Below are 16,205 nucleotides of genomic sequence, written 5' to 3'. Positions count from 1 at the left end.
CAAGAGTAGTCGTATGGTTTCTATCCGAGCAACTGGTGCAAACACTTCGTCAAAGTCTATGCCTTGTTGTTGCACATAGCCTTTTGCGACTAGCCTTTCTTTGTATTTGATCACTGTTCCATCTGCATTCCTCTTGATCTTATAGATCCACTTCAAACCTATCGGTTTCACACCTGTCGGCTTCTTGACGAGCTTCCAGGTCTTGTTTTTGATGATAGATTGGATCTCTGCCTTCATTGCATCGATCCAAGCTTGTATTACTGCAGCTTCGATGTAACTTTCTGGTTCACCATCGATGGTGATCAAGAGTCTGCCACTTTCAAATTCAGCAAGTAGGATGTAATCATCGAACCGCTTTGGTTTTCTGATGTTACAACCATATCTTGATGTTACATGTTGGTCTTGATTTGCATCGTTGTTCTCTTCTACTTGCTCTTGTTCACCTGCATCTACAACTTCTTCTTCTTCATTATTGTTCTATTTCTTCTCTCAACCATACCAATTTAAAGTTGCACAAACACAAAGATTATAAGAACTTATCTTCTTATTATTGTTTTGTTCTTCGTGGTGTTGGTGATCTTGATGCTCATCACCATCTCCTTCTTCGGTAAAATCGATATGAGGAAGCTTGAATGATCCTGGTTCTTCGTCCACGTTTGTTGATAGTGTGTACGATGCGGTGAGATGTCTAGTTACATCGTTTTCTTCACAAAAACGAATGAACTCAGAATATGTGAACTCTCCTCCTCTATCGGTGCGAAAAGTCTTGAGTTGTATCTTCGTTTGCTTCTCCACGTAACCGATCGAACGCTTCACTCTTCTCTCTTAGTAGCATCGTCCACATATATCTTGAGTAATCATCAATTAAGACAAATACATATCTATTGTTTGCTGGTGTTGATGGTGATATCGGACCGCACAAGTCAAACTAAGCAGGCGCTGCACACATCTTTCTCGTGTATCACCTGAGGCATCCCTACTACCATCTCTTTGTCTATCATATTCTTCATGACTCCAAAGTTCACATGTCCTAGCCATGCATGCCACGTCCATGTAACATCAGTTTCTTGTATTTGAAGACACTTCGGATATTCAACCTCCACTGGCGTCTTGTACAATCGGTTTGGTCGTCTTGAGACTTGTACTAATGGAGGAATACTACTTCATGCATATATAATGCATCTGCTTCTTGTGTTTCCGTTAGGTTAGCTTTTTCTCTTGGTCATGTAGGACAATGTGACACGAAGTGCCCCATCTTGTCGCATCGCCAGCATTTAACCTTGGAGTAGTCCTTCTTGGTCTTGTCTGAAGCTTCTCTTCCTTTGTTTTGACCATCAGAACCATTAGACCTTCCTCGTCCTCTTCCTCTTCCGCCATAACCTCTACCTCTGCCTCTTCCTCACGAGTTGCTATGGCTTCCACGACCTTGTGCATCATTCTTTACAAACATTAGCTTCGATTGATCTTCATCTTGGGTTTCTTCTTTGATGTGTTCTTCGAAAGCCTTCAATCTCCCAACAATGTTTTCGAATCCCGTTGAATCTAGATCCTACACTTGTTCTAACGAAGCTACAATGTGAATGAACTTCGTTCTTGGAAGTCCCTTCAGAAACTTCTTTACCAGCTTTGATGCTTCCATTATCTCTCCTAACGCGGCTGCTCTCGATGCTAAGCCTGAAAGTTTTTCTGCGTAGTCATCCACCGTGTTTGTGTCTGTCATCTTCAGTTTGTCAAACTCATACATCAAAGTTTGTAACCTTGCTTCTCTCACGCGATCAGCACCTAGGTTACGGGATTTGATAGCTTCCCAAATCTTCTTCGATGTATCATGTTCTCCAATCTGAAGTATTAGCGCCTCCGGGACTGATTGAAAGATTAGAGCAATCGCCATATTGTTCTTCTTTGCATCGTTACTCCGTGGATCAATCGTATCCCAAACTTCGTATAAACGAAACATCACTTTCATTCGCATCGACCATACGGTGTAGTTGGTCGATGTTAGCATCGAACATCGTATGTCCTTCTTCATCTCAAGACCTTTATCACGTGTTTGAGAATCGTCTCCCATGTTTTGATCGAAGTTACAACTCCTCTTGTAAACGACCTTCGAAACCTGGCTCTGATACCAATTAAAGTTGCACAAACACAAAGATTATAAGAACTTCTCTTCTTATTAGATTTAGAAACTCTTTCAAAATTAAACCTTTCAATGTGTTTCTCTTGATGGAACATCTCTCCATGAGAACTCTTTATATAAGAAGAAGCTACATCTTTTCCTAAGGGCGAAGTTACATCTTTTCCTAATAATAATATGGAAACATTCCTAATCTCGATATGTTTTTTTTTTCTTTAACCCATCAAACTTCACTTTAATGAGTTAACTTGCTCGTCAAGTTAATTGGAATTATCCAACATTATCACGTTGTGCTTGATCGATAGTAAAATTTGGTAAACCATTTTTCTGAATTCTAGTTTTACATCTGAATTCTAGTTTTACATCTACGTTTCTAGTTTCCAAATACTGAAAATACATAAAAGAAGAGAAGATCGAAGGAGAAGAACACGAAAATCTAAAGAAAACATGCAAAAATAAAAATGAATCTAAACAGAAAAAAAGGCAGAACGAAGAAATACATAATCGAAGATCGGATGAACAAAAGGAAAAAATCAAAGGAACATAAAAGAAAAATAATAGAAAGAAATTGATGGATGATTATAATAAATTGAAATAAATAAGAGAAGAAAGAAATTTGGATGAAGAAGATTAGTGGGAAGTGACAGAGCGAAAGAAAATGAAAGAATGAAGAAAAGAAAAGTAATAGGAGAATGAAAGCGTAGAGAAACTAATTTGGAGGAAAATAATAAGGTTTTTATTTTTTTTAACGTCTCATTAATTATGCTATTACAACGATGAGAAATATTACATAGACGATTCTACAGCCGACAATTTTACCATCATATGAGAATGCACGTCTGACTACATTACTCTGAGCCGTCCTATGAGATTCATATTCGATGATACGTCCTTGCACCATGCTGAAAACCTCTTGTAACCTTTTTTCTCCATTATCGGCATAATTTTCGTTTTCTGGGGTTTGAACCCTTAGTCAAACCACTGGACAAAAGGGGCTGCCATGATTAATAAGGTTTAGTGGCGTAAATCATAAATAATATATTTCATCAAAGGCAAAAGTGATTTTTTATCATTTTAAAATAAAAATAAATGAAAAGAAACAAATAATACGAAGAATATATTAGATTAAAATTTTTGGGTGAAGAACATTTCAGCATTTGATTCAGATATTGTTTAGATTTTTTTAAAGACCTAATCTTTATGAAATTTCGACGTATGATTTACTCAAAAATAATATGTACATTAACTTTAAAATTTAACTAGATTTTAATTTGCGTGCCCGTGTGAATGTTTATTTTATTTGTGATAGATCAAACTTAAGAATGATTGTTATTTTAAAATGTTTTGATAAGGTTATCGACCTGGATTTTTTTTTTGGGAAATTTCATGTTTACCACTTTTATGATACCACTTTTCATCTTTACCATCACTAAAGGGACATTTTCAAAAATACATTTTTCATTAAATGGCAAAAGACTCTTATATCATTATTCTCTCTATATATAATAAATCATTATTTAAAAAATTTTTAAAAAAACATTAAAAAAATTATGTTTTCGAATTATTCTTTTTCAAATTCGAATTTATTTACAATTTTTTTTTGAATTTTTTTTCAAAATTTTTTTTTGAAATTGTTTTTTATATTTTTTTCAAATTTTCATTTTGAAAAAAAAAAAATTATGTTTGAAACTATTTTTTTAATTTTTTAAGAATTTATTTATATTTTTATTAGAATCCTAAATTTCATATTCCAAAAACCCTATCTTACCCTTAACTCTAAACCTTAAGTCTAGATTAATTAATTCTAGGGGTATAAATGTCTTTTACCCTTCATTAAAAATAAGAATAAAAGTGATTAGTGTAAACATGAAAAATGGTACTACGAAAGTGGTATTTGTGGCAATTTTTTTTTTAATATGTATTTGCCTTGTCTTAGTCTTGTAGTAAACATTTTTACTATATTGTTTATGTTATGTATCATAACCCCTGTTCGGAAACTCGCTAGGCGTTCCTCGTATGCTCGGGTTACGCCTAGCGCCGAATGGAAAAATCGGGGATTATATGAAGATTAATCGGCGATTTATTTTAGACATATATTTTCGTTTGTTAAAGATATACAATGAGGATCACATAGTGTAGCGGTTGTGTTGATCTGTTATTGGCAAACAACCCGGGTTCGAAGAGCAGGAATGCATTTATACATGTTTTTAAATGTTTTAAGTTAAATGAGGGGTAGTTTCGTCATTTCGAGTTCGTCTTTCTCTTTACAATATTAAGGTTTTCTGCAATTTCAAGCACGACGGCTCTTTGGTTTTGACGGATTTAAGATCACTTTTCTCCGTTTTTTGTTGTTGTTTCCATGCATATTTCATAGATTCTATGCATATTAATCGATTCAGAGGCCGAAACGTGCAATAACTGAAGATCTTTTTGAGATCCGATTTTTTGACCGAATTTCTTCAATTCGCCACGTTTGATGGCCGAGTAGCGCTTTTCCGGCGATTTTCCGGTCCTCGGCGGCGCGTTTTTGAACAAGGATCATAACTCTGTGAACTTTTTTCATATGTCTTGCTCAATATTATTAGTATATTTTTTGAAAACTTAAATCATAATATACTAATAATACTATATGCAAATGTATTCAATTACAATTATAACAATTAAAAAGTAAAAACTAATATTATAGTGGTTTGATTTGGCCCGAGTGTAAGTGGTAGATTTGGTCTGATATGATTAGAAATTCACGTGCAATGTTCTATGCGGATAAAATCTATTGGTTTTTTTTGCAAAATTGATTAAAATTCAAATACAACCACCAAACTAGCGTATGTTTTTTTTGGACATTTCATTTGTTTTATTCACCCCATGAATTTAAATTATTCACGAAAATGCCATTAAATTTTTTTCTTTCGAAAATGACATTTTTAATCTCTCAGTCTCATCATCTTCTAGTATTTACAAGATTGTCATTGCCATCAATACACCAACCACCATGAACAACCAATTTGAAGCTCTTAATGCACCTCAAATCGATTTATACTTCTTCTTTCTCAATTCTTATGAACTAAAAACAACATCTCTTTCACTTTCTCTCCATATTCATCTAAAAAAAAACCAAGATTTTGATTCTAAATTTTTTATGATTCATAGAGCCATTGAAGTTTACGATTGTTGGTGGGTCATTTTTGTTTGAGATTCTAAGTGCTTGGAAAGGCTTACGTGTGCTAAACAAGTTATCTCACTGGTTGAAACTATGAAATCGTTTTTTTTTTTAGATCTGTTCGTCCAGACGACTTCCGGGTAAGTCTTCTGGTTGTAGACGACTTACATGGAAGTCTTCTAGTCAATGCAGAGGTTAGTTTTGCAATTGACTTTTAAAAGTGTTTTTAGAGACGACTTACATGGAAGTCGTCCATCTTTTTTTGTTAAAAAAAAAAATTCGAGACAACTTCCATGTAAGTCGTTTAAGGCAAAGGGGTTAGTTTTGAATTTGACCGGATTGTGTCAGAAATTTAACTTTTTCTGGACGACTTACCCATAAGTTGTCCAGTAGAAAATTAATAAAAATTTAATATTTTGTTATATTTAGACGACTTCCATGTAAGTCGTCTCATGTTAGTTTTGCAATTGAAAAATAAAACATAAAAAAAAAAAAATTCTAGACGACTTACATGAAAGTCGTCCATGATTTTATTCCGAGATTCTGGTCAAACCTTGCTTATCTTGGACGACTTCTATGTAAGTCGTCAGACGGACGACTTCCGTGTAAGTCGCCTAGAAAAAAAATAAAAAATTTTGTTTTATTTTTTAATTGCAAAACTAACCTGAGACGACTTACAGGAAGTCGTCTAGGTATAACAAAATATTGATTTTTTAGTTTTCTACTGGACGACTTATGTGTAAGTCGTCGAGGAAATGTCAAATTTCTGACACAATCCGGTCATATGCAAAACTAACCCGTTTACCCTAGACGACTTACATGGAAGTCGTCTCGAGTTTTTTTTAACAAACAAAGATGGACGACTTTCATGTAAGTCGTTTAGGTTAAAAATCAATTGAAAAACTAACCCAAACGGACGACTTCCTAGAAGTCTAGCAGACGACCTCCGTTGAAGCCGTCTGCGTCAATGTTTAATAAACTTTCATTTTCTCTAAAACTATAAAGACTTTTAAATATTTTTTTTTTGTTAATTCATATATATTAGTTGATATTTGAGCTCCTGAATGAAATTCAAAACTTTTAAGTATGAGTTTACCGACATTCATGTGTATTAATGTTTCCAGAAGACTTCCATGGAGCTCAAATAACTTTAAGATATGTTTATTTAATTCATGGAAGTCTTCTACATTAATTTTTGTAAATTTGTTAAGTAACTTTAAGATATGTTTATTTAATTTTCAAAAGTGTTAAGTACATCAAGAATTTCAAGTAACATGGTTTAATGTGTCTTCTTAGATCATAAGATATACTTTTTAGCTTTCAAGAAATTTGAAATTTGAAATTTCACTTAAAATTTTGAGTTTCCTGTTTAAATTTTAATATTCCGCTTAAATTTGCCGCTTATATTTCAATTTACCGCTTTAAATTTAAGTCTTCGAGAAGTCTTCTAACGAAAGTGTTCTATCTTTGAACTTATGTAATGGTTTATCTTTTGTGAATTTGACTAAGTTTTGTTGAGAATTTTTCTCGCTTAGTTGTAATAAATTTGATTAATTTTTTGTGTTATTGTGTTTTGCTATTGAATTTGTATCAATAACTTCAATTATGTCAAGTAATTTTGGCAAGATAATGTCGTGGAATATGAACATATTTACCAAATTTTTTTATTAATATCTCTTCAAATTTACAAAAAAACCACAACTAAAGGAGTACACATGCAAATCACAAAACATACCACAAACAAAACTATTATGGACAATTCCTCTACAATGACAAGCTTGGACCCCACTTGATATGGAAGAAGACTCCGTCCGAAAGTTTTCTACTGAAAGTCTTCTAGCACATTATATTTTAGAAGACTTTGGAAGACTTATGAGAAGTCTTCTCGGAAGTCTTCTAAAATATAATGCGTATTATATTTTAGAAGACTTCCGAGGAGATTTCCCATAAGTCTTCCAAAGTCTGCTCCAGATCTGAAAAACATGTATATCAAACCCAGATCTGAAAAACCTACATATCAAAAAACGTTCATATGGCTTCAAAACAGAGAAAATGAGTGGAAAATTAGATAGATCTACCTTTATAGAACACACAAAAATACATCTGCAAAATTAACAGATCTACCTTTAAATGAGTGGAAGGTGAGAACCATGTGACGAAAAACCTGCAAAACAAGATAAACTAGTGAGAAAGACATGAGACAAAAACAATAAATTGATATAAAGTTTGGTGTTTATAAGTTCAAAGAGATTAGAGAGAGGTCGGAGATTTTTAGAATGAGGAATATAATTTTTTGTTGCAGCCATTTGAGAGGAGGAGAGAGAATGTGTAAATTTTTCTTTATACATGAAGACAAAAATTTCAATAATGTTAAATATTTTCGATTCAGAAGATTTTCAAGTAAGTCTTCTAATAGAAGAATTTCTAGACTTGTAAGTCGTCCAGAAGACTTCAATATTTTTAGCGGGAAACTAAAATATTTTTAGCGGGAGTTAGAAGACTTTCGGTGAAGTCTTCTAATCGCCAGACGACTTACATATTAGTCGTCTAGACCCTAAACATAACCCCTAAACTAAATTAACTAACTAAACATTTCATAAAATTAAATTAAAGTTAAAAAGTGTTTACTATACACAGAATTAAACACATATATGTAAAATTTTAATTTTTCAAAAAATCATTTAAGCTTTCCAAAATCTAACACTAAGAATACATACAATAGTACAACATATGTTGTCAAACCCTAAACCAAAAAATATCATGATTAACTACTTTCACTCATCTATGTTGAAAACTATTCAATTTTATTATATTTTAATTTATATCACTTAAAACTGTTTATAATTACATGATTTTAATTTTTCACTTTTTAAAATATTTTTTTAAAATTTTTTAAATTTTCTAAAGATCAACTATACTAGAACACTTTCATGGACGTCGTCTAGATGACGTACAGTATCTCAGAAAATTTAGAAGACTTTCCGGGGCTATATTCGTAAAAACATGTTAAGTTTTTTTGTTTGGTCACCACAAAGGGCTGGCTGTAATTTCACAAGGCTTTTGGGTTACTTTTGCATTTGATTCAAGTTTGAGTATAATTTTGCAATCAAAATAAAGTTTTGAATCATATTTGGTAAATTCCCCAAAATCTATTGTATTCGTACAATTTACTAATTTAGTATCCCGTTAAAGAATACACGCAGGTCAGACTTTTCATTTTGTTATTAATATTAATAAATATATTAATTTACTTGAGTACTCTATAGTTAAAAGATATTAAAAATCATTAATGAAGAACATATAAGTATTACTAATTATAATGAAATTTTGTGATTAAAACCAAATAAAATTTATATTCAAAATCATTGTTATATATATATATATATATATTGTCGTTATTTTAGTTGTAAAATTTCTAGCTTTAAATAATATAAACTATATTTTGTAATTTCTAGCTTTAGTTGTAATTATTTTCTTCTTATTTAAGTTTAAAGTTTTATTTTTAAAACAGAAATTCTATGTTTGAAATGATTTTAAACATTTTTAGATATATTGATTTTCAGATCTGAAAACTATATTTCAGACTTCATAGGAACCTTCCGGAAACTCCCTGGAAGACTTTTCGAACATACTTCACCGCAAATTAAATAAGAAAAATATAATTTAAACAGAAAACTATAATTTTGATAATTTCGAATGAAATTTAACCGCTTATACTAACTTCTAGAGAAATCTGCTAATGGAAGACTTCTCTAGAAGTTTTTTTATTCGCAGTCAAATTTCACCGAAAATTTTAGTCTCTCTTATGAGACTTTTGTTTGATAGTTTATTTAATATTGTAAATAATACATCTAATTTGTCATCAATCTAATTTAAAAAAAAAAAAATTTTAATGCTTTATTCATTAGTTCAAGTTCTTGTAATCATAAACTATTGTGTTCAATGTAAATTTTTTTAATACTATGGTTGTGCAACTAAAAGGGAGGCTTATGTGTTGTTCACTATCAATTTTGTGTAATTTGGATGATAATGATGATAACAAGTTATAGTTACTAAACACATATCTATAATAATATAACGCTTGACAAGTTCAACATAACAGAGTTCAAACATATTACACTTTTAATATCTCATAAGTTCAAACACAAAAAACAATACATAAGTTTAAATATCTAACATCACAAGTTTATTAAAACTTGAATACACATGAATTAATAAGACCATCTCAAAAATTCAGTTTATATATGAAGAAAATTCAAGTTTTTAAAGAAACCTGCTCTCGTTAGTTAGAAACATAAATAAACATGAATATTGTTAATATCATAATTTACAAAATTAAGTTATAAATTCCATCCATGAGTTCTAATATTGACAAATACAATTAACAAAAATATCTACAAATTCATTTTAAATATGGAAAATGCAATTTTACTAAAACTAATGGAGCATTTTTCTCTGGTTAACTAGAAAGATAAATAAATATAAATATTTTTAACCTCATAATTAAAAAATTCAGTTATAATTAAAATATCATTCTTAAATCCGGTGAGATTCATGTTTAGCTTCTTCAAGCACACATAACTTCTTAATGAAAGTTACCTATTTGTTCTTGACCAAGAATCATGAACATGAGTAACTCCAATAAGCTTATAAATTTTGAAATAAAATATTTGGGATGAAATGAGAGAGAAAGTGAAAGATAAATTATTTGTGTGTATAAGAAATAAGATATGAAAATGTAAATATCAAGTGCATTAATTAAAGTTTGGTTTTGGTTGTTAATGGTGGTTGTGTATTAATGACAATAAAAATTTGGTAAATAAATGATGAAGATGAGAATGTATGACTAAAACAAGAAATTTCATAAAACAATTAATGACATTTTCGTCAATAACTTTTTTAGTATTTGACCACAAATTTTGAGTCATATTTGAAAGAAGACATTGTTTCAAAGTAGTTTTTATTTAATTTAATAAATTTAATTGTGACCCACGAGAAATTATTTTTGGTTATAAACTCTTAGTTGAAAGAAATTATAATTGCATTCATAACTTATGTCTTTTAAGTTTTATATAATATTATTTAATTTCGTACATATTTTAATTAGTTTTTAAAACATAAATTTGAATTTTAAGAAAAAAATATAATTACTATTTTATATTGATTTTCTTATTTAAAATATTTAAGAATTATATGTAAATAATATAGGAGAAATTTTATATTTAGTTTTATTACATGGGTATAAGTTTAAATTTCAATATTAAATTATTGAAATAAAAAGTGTTAATTTGAGATGATAATTTATTTATATTTTAGATTTTTGAATAGTAATTTTAATACAAATTACAGAAAAATATATTTTAAATATTAACTAACATGAACTATACCGCAAACTATAATTTTTAAAATAATATTATACTTTTAATAAAGCAATCATTATAATTTTAATATGTACTGAATTTATTTATAGTATTTTTATTTGATAAATTAATATATGTTTATATAAAATTTTATTTTTGTTTTCAATATTATATAGTAAAATTAAAATTTGTATAAATATAATAAATAATAATCCAATATTCAATATAGAATATTTCATTTATTTTGTGTGTTGCGCATTTTTTTAAGTTTATTTTAAAAAATTAAAATTGAAACTAAGTAACAGATATTTATCTATTTTTAATACCTAAATTTAAAAAGTGTTTTATTTTTAAATTATAACTAATTATCATTTATTTAATATTTACTTTTATAATATTTTTAGAAATCAAACTATATTGTATATGAATTTTTCTTATATGTGTATGTATACTTTAATTTAATATTATAATTTACAAAATAATAAATAGATTAAGTTATTTAAATTTGTTTATTATTTAATTTAATATTTATTTAATTTATTAAATTTCTATATAATTTTATAAACTTTATATTGTGTATATAAGTCTAATTTAAACTAATATTAATGTATGATAAATATTTAATAATAATATCGAAATTATTTAATTATTTAGATATATATAAAGTTTAAATTTTTTTAAATTTTTTTTTGTGTATTTATATATATATTTTAAAATGTAGTAAGATTTTATTATATTGCAATGATAGAAGTATATGTATTAAAATCTTTACATTTTAGAAATATTTAGTTGAATTGTTTGAATAATTAAGTTGTTACACAACATATCATATCATGATGCATACTGCATCGTTAATATAAAAGCCTAAATTTGATAATAGCATATGGTATACCATATATAAGCCTTCTTCTTTTTAAAAGTATTGATGTTATAAAACAAAGGGATTCTAGATGTTAAATTTAAGTTTGCTAAATATTTAATAATCTTCTCTACAGCGGCATGCACTTGTTTTTTTTTTCTTAAATCTAAATATATTCAGTTACAAAAAAAAAAAAAAAAAAAAAAAAAAAAAAAAAAAAAAAAAAAAAAAAAAAAAAAAAAAAAAAAAATCTAAATATATTAATATCAACTCATTAAACGTGAATTTTGAAAACGGTTACAAGGCCGACTTAAACAAAAGTAACGTATTACACTTGTTATAAGCCCCAAAAAACGGTATGCACTTGTTATAATAAGCCCCAAAAAGCTAAATGTAATGCACTCATATGCATCATTAGTTCTGCATGAAATTTTCATAGACCTCGGACCTCAAGAAAACGGGGTGAAACTTCTACGAAACAAGTCCTTAGCTCCCACGAGTTCCAAAAGATTCTGAAGAGGTATACGAAGCTAGATCGGTTTTGACCATTGTAGTACTATTGGAGCTGCAAGATGCAGTACTACTGCACTCTGTAGCCAAAGAGCTAATTCTTAAGAAAGGAGGATTGGTTGGAGATGGAATCGGATAATCTCTCTCCGTTAACATACGGATGACTTCTTCCATCGATGGTCTCAGCGATGGAGAAGCTTGTGCGCATAACAATCCCACACAAAGAACTTTACAAACTTCAGCTTGGCTGCCTTGTACTTGAAGCAACTTCTCGTCGTTCAGACATGGGTCTAGGGCTTCTACCAATCTGTTCAGTCTGTAGAGGTTCCAGACCTAGAAACCAGAAAAGTTCGTCAAATTCAAGATTCCAAAAACAAAAAAAACAACTAAATTTTGTTTTCGGTGAATCTTACTTACTCTCTGTAAGAGATGACCAGCTCCTGGCACGAAAACATTGTTTCTTGTTCCACAAGCGATCTCGAGAACGAGAACTCCGTAGCTATAAACATCAGCTTTCTCCGTTAATTGTCCTCTAACAACATACTCTGGAGCCATGTAACCTCTGCAAATTACGAGTGAGTGTGAAAGTTTATCATCGAGCCCAACACATGAATCATTCGAACCATCTAATTTCTAGTAGCTTACAGGGTTCCTGCGATGCCGGTGCTAAGATGAGTTTTATCCGTACCGAGACATCGAGCCAAACCAAAATCAGCCACTTTGGGATTGAGTTGGTCGTCTAGAAGAACATTGCTTGTTTTAATGTCACGGTGAATAATCCTAACCGGGGAGCCGTGTAGGTAAGCCAATCCTTCCGCTGTTCCAAGGATTATGTTTAGCCTCTGGTTCCACTTTAAACTCTTGCTTTTACTCTCATCTGTAAGTCACAAAAGAAACAACTTGTTAAGAGTCCCAGAGCTTCCAAAACCCTGACAAAAACAGTGCAAGACTTACCAAAGAGAAAGTTGTCGAGGCTTTTGTTAGGGACGTACTCGTAGACCAAGAGACTCTCGGGTCCTTCAATGCTACAACCAAGAAGCTTGACGAGGTTCTTATGTTGGATTCCACTTATCAGATTCACTTCGTTGAAGAATTCTTCTACCCATTCTCTTGTGTTAAACACTAGTCTCTTCACTGCCACGCTCTTGCCATTTGGGAGGATTCCTAAGAATACGGTGCCGTTTCCTCCTTCCCCTAGTGTTTTCTTGGTGCTGAAGTAATCAGTTGCCTTCTCTAAAGTCTCGTACTTGAACTTAGTCTTCGAGTTCTTGAATCTTCTTGAAACCAACCCAAGATTTCTTTGTTCTGCTCCTCAAGAAATGAACAATGTAAGTTGGGTATATACATGATCATGTGGTATGATGATACTTAGTGCACATACTTAAAAGAATTTTTTAAAAACTTTTTAGAAAACGAGCGTTTTAATTGAAATGTTTTCTTTATATATGTGGAGAAAACATAGTGAACTAGTGCATGTGATTCAAATGTCTACCTTGTTTCGTCTTCGATACTTTGACAATAATGACATACGTTGCCAGTAGAATAAGCATAACGAGTGCTGACATGGTCAAGACAATAGCCACGACGACTCCTTTGTTATAAAGCTCTGCCACCAATTTTTTTTTACACAAGTGTGCGTATAAATACAAATGTATATTCCACTAATTTAATTTAAATTAACCGAAATAAACAAAAAAATGTGTAGAAAACATCAAATTTAAAAAACAATTTGAATTAATGTTGTCATGAATAAATAAAACCAAATTTAACTGTAATTGAGTTATTTGGAGACCGAAATCAAATTAAACGAGAAAATACTTCTGTAATGATTTTTACCCAAAAAGAATACATTTGGAATGTTTAGTCTCATAACTAAAAACTAGATCGTAACATATAAACCAAACAAGCATTTGTTTTTCTTCGGTTTGTATAACTTTTATGTTAAAAGTTCAAATGTATACATCAAATTTAACTTGAGAAATAAGACTTTAAAGCAAAAAACCTGAGGAAAAAAAAAACTAAAACATCAAAATATATCTTGGAGAGCTATGAATAAATAAATAAATAAATCTTACCATGAAGTACACTATGTCCATGACCATTATAGAATTTATGATCAGAGTATCTAAGATAACACCCACTATTCATAGCTCTCCCTTCTCTCCTCGAAACGCACCGTTTTACTTGTCCAATAGCTTTCTCCAAACAATCCCTACAACCTTCTTTCCCCACGCTCTCCCAGCACTGAGCAAGCGCGTGTACCCCACTCTCACCGGCGACTCCAAAACCCCCGTGTCTAACAGCGGCTCTCACCGCCATTTCGGAAACGCGGATTCCAAACTGGGGATCCAAAACGGTGTCGTTGCTGCATGAATATCTGTCCGAGGCGGCGGAGATCGACTCGTCGTAAAACTCGTAAGTGTCGTAGCGGAGGAAACAGCCGTCGAGGAAGATCCGCGCGGAGGAGGAAGGGAGACAGCGAGGGATGCGCGTGCGTGCAATCGCGTAGCAGAGCTGGCAATCCGAGATTGAGAGATCGTTGTGGCACTGGACCAGTGCGAAAACCGACGTCGTTTGGGTTTCAGAGTCAGACGACAGGGAGTTTGTGGACTGAGTTGCGAAATGGCGTGTAGTTAGTTTTGAGGAGAGTGATTGCATATCATCGACGAAAGTTGGGATGTAGTTTGGATCAGTGGAGGAGCTGTTGCGTACGCCGCAGAAGAGACCTGACACGGCAGTTCTTGGCTCCGGGGAGGAAGAAGACGAGAAGGTGAATATGAAGAAAGAATATAAAACGAGGAGTATGATTTTTGTGTGGGAAAGCATTTCTTTGATGTTTTTTTTCTTTTTTTTTGGTTTTGCTCTGTTTGAATAACGTAATGATCTAGGACTCGTCAAAATATTTATAAAATTCTTTTTATCCACAACACATGCCGAAATTCTTTTTATCCACAACACATGCCGAGCTGCTTAGACAGAAGTATGATGGATTTAATCTACAAATCCAAACTTAGTTAATCATATTTTAAATATCTTTTTGTAGGAGTTTTTTTGTTGCAATTTTCTTCTTTTAAAAATATTGGATATTAGTATTTTGTGTGATCCATAATGATATAAATATCCAGAGCTTTTCAGATTAAATCGAATAACCAGCCTAATCAATATTTACAATTTTTGTACCTCTACTTATAGCTTTACAACTTGATAGCATCATTTAATCGTTCACCTAACTATAGACATATATACGAATAAATTGATTAGGAAGATAATAAAGGAATGGATATAGATAAACGAAAGGGACATGGATCCTGACTGGGCATCCTGAAGTTAAGGAGATGATCAGAAAAACGTGAACAGTAGTAAAAGTCAGGTCCAGAAATCGAGAAACATCACGTATACTGGTATACATATGCTGTATTTTGTTAGTGAGATTCTACTGTACTATTGTTTCAAAAATTATTAACGTGTGATGAGTGTTAACGTTTAATCAATTTAGAACGAATCACGTACACACTTAACAGTTACGACTTACGAGTATCTTTTTCAGAAAATGTAAAAATGAACCGTCCTAATTTATGTGTCGGTGGCTAACTCGTCGGACCGGTGGGGTAGGGTTAGGTTGGGTGGCGCAGCAAATTCAATAATCTTGACTCGATTGGCACTCATTACCGGAATACAAAAATTCAATATATATATATGACTCGTTTACTAACAAAGTTTTTCAATAGATCGTCATGATCTCTGGAGTCAAGTATAATATACTGTTTTCTAAGGAGTGTGTGTGTATTGAGTTTTTAAATCTGACATAAAAAAAATCTATTATATTACTGAAGGTAAGAGTGGTATGAGAATCGGAACCACCAACAAAAATTGAACTTCTATGAGAAACCCGTGCAATCTTGATTACCATGTCCTCGTAGAGATGCTATCTCCGCTAATTCTTACAAAGCATAACCAGTGATTAAAAAACTATTGAATTGTTGTGAACAAGAGATGAAATCGTGTTCTGTATATTATTTCTGAATCAAAGTGTTCCCTTATATAGGGGATACAAGGGGTAGAGAAAAGGAAAGTATCCAAATCATAATCCTAGAGTAAAAAGGAAATCTCTTAAAGATAAACATGAAAGATAAATGGAAACATTATCTAGATAAGAGAGGCGGCCGACTCTCTCTCCTTATG

At 31.4% G+C, this 16,205-nt stretch overlaps 1 protein-coding gene across 1 annotated transcript; it reads right to left on the bottom strand.

Annotated features, from left to right (window-relative positions):
- Nucleotides 1-11,760: 11,760 nt before the first annotated feature.
- LOC106296457 (cysteine-rich receptor-like protein kinase 42) lies at nucleotides 11,761-14,939 on the bottom strand. Its single transcript, XM_013732590.1, has 6 exons — nucleotides 14,099-14,939; nucleotides 13,516-13,629; nucleotides 12,978-13,328; nucleotides 12,669-12,900; nucleotides 12,441-12,585; nucleotides 11,761-12,356 (listed from the first exon to the last, which is right to left on the bottom strand). Exons 1-6 carry the CDS (start codon nucleotides 14,847-14,849, stop codon nucleotides 12,000-12,002), a joined length of 1,950 nt encoding a protein of 649 aa, XP_013588044.1. The 5' UTR covers nucleotides 14,850-14,939; the 3' UTR covers nucleotides 11,761-11,999.
- Between the last annotated feature and the right edge of the window lie 1,266 nt (nucleotides 14,940-16,205).

This window comes from Brassica oleracea, chromosome C6 (assembly GCF_000695525.1).
Source record: "Brassica oleracea var. oleracea cultivar TO1000 chromosome C6, BOL, whole genome shotgun sequence".
Classification (NCBI taxonomy): Eukaryota; Viridiplantae; Streptophyta; class Magnoliopsida; order Brassicales; family Brassicaceae; genus Brassica; species Brassica oleracea.
This window is presented reverse-complemented; position numbering and strand designations above follow the sequence as displayed.

Coding starts and splice junctions, on each gene's coding strand:
- LOC106296457 (XM_013732590.1), bottom strand. CDS start 14,849: ATGCTTTCCCACACAAAAATCATACTCCTCGTTTTATATTCTTTCTTC. Junction 12,901..12,977: donor CCTCGACAACTTTCTCTTTG/GTAAGTCTTGCA, acceptor TGTGACTTACAG/ATGAGAGTAAAAGCAAGAGT. Junction 12,586..12,668: donor ACCGGCATCGCAGGAACCCT/GTAAGCTACTAG, acceptor CGTAATTTGCAG/AGGTTACATGGCTCCAGAGT.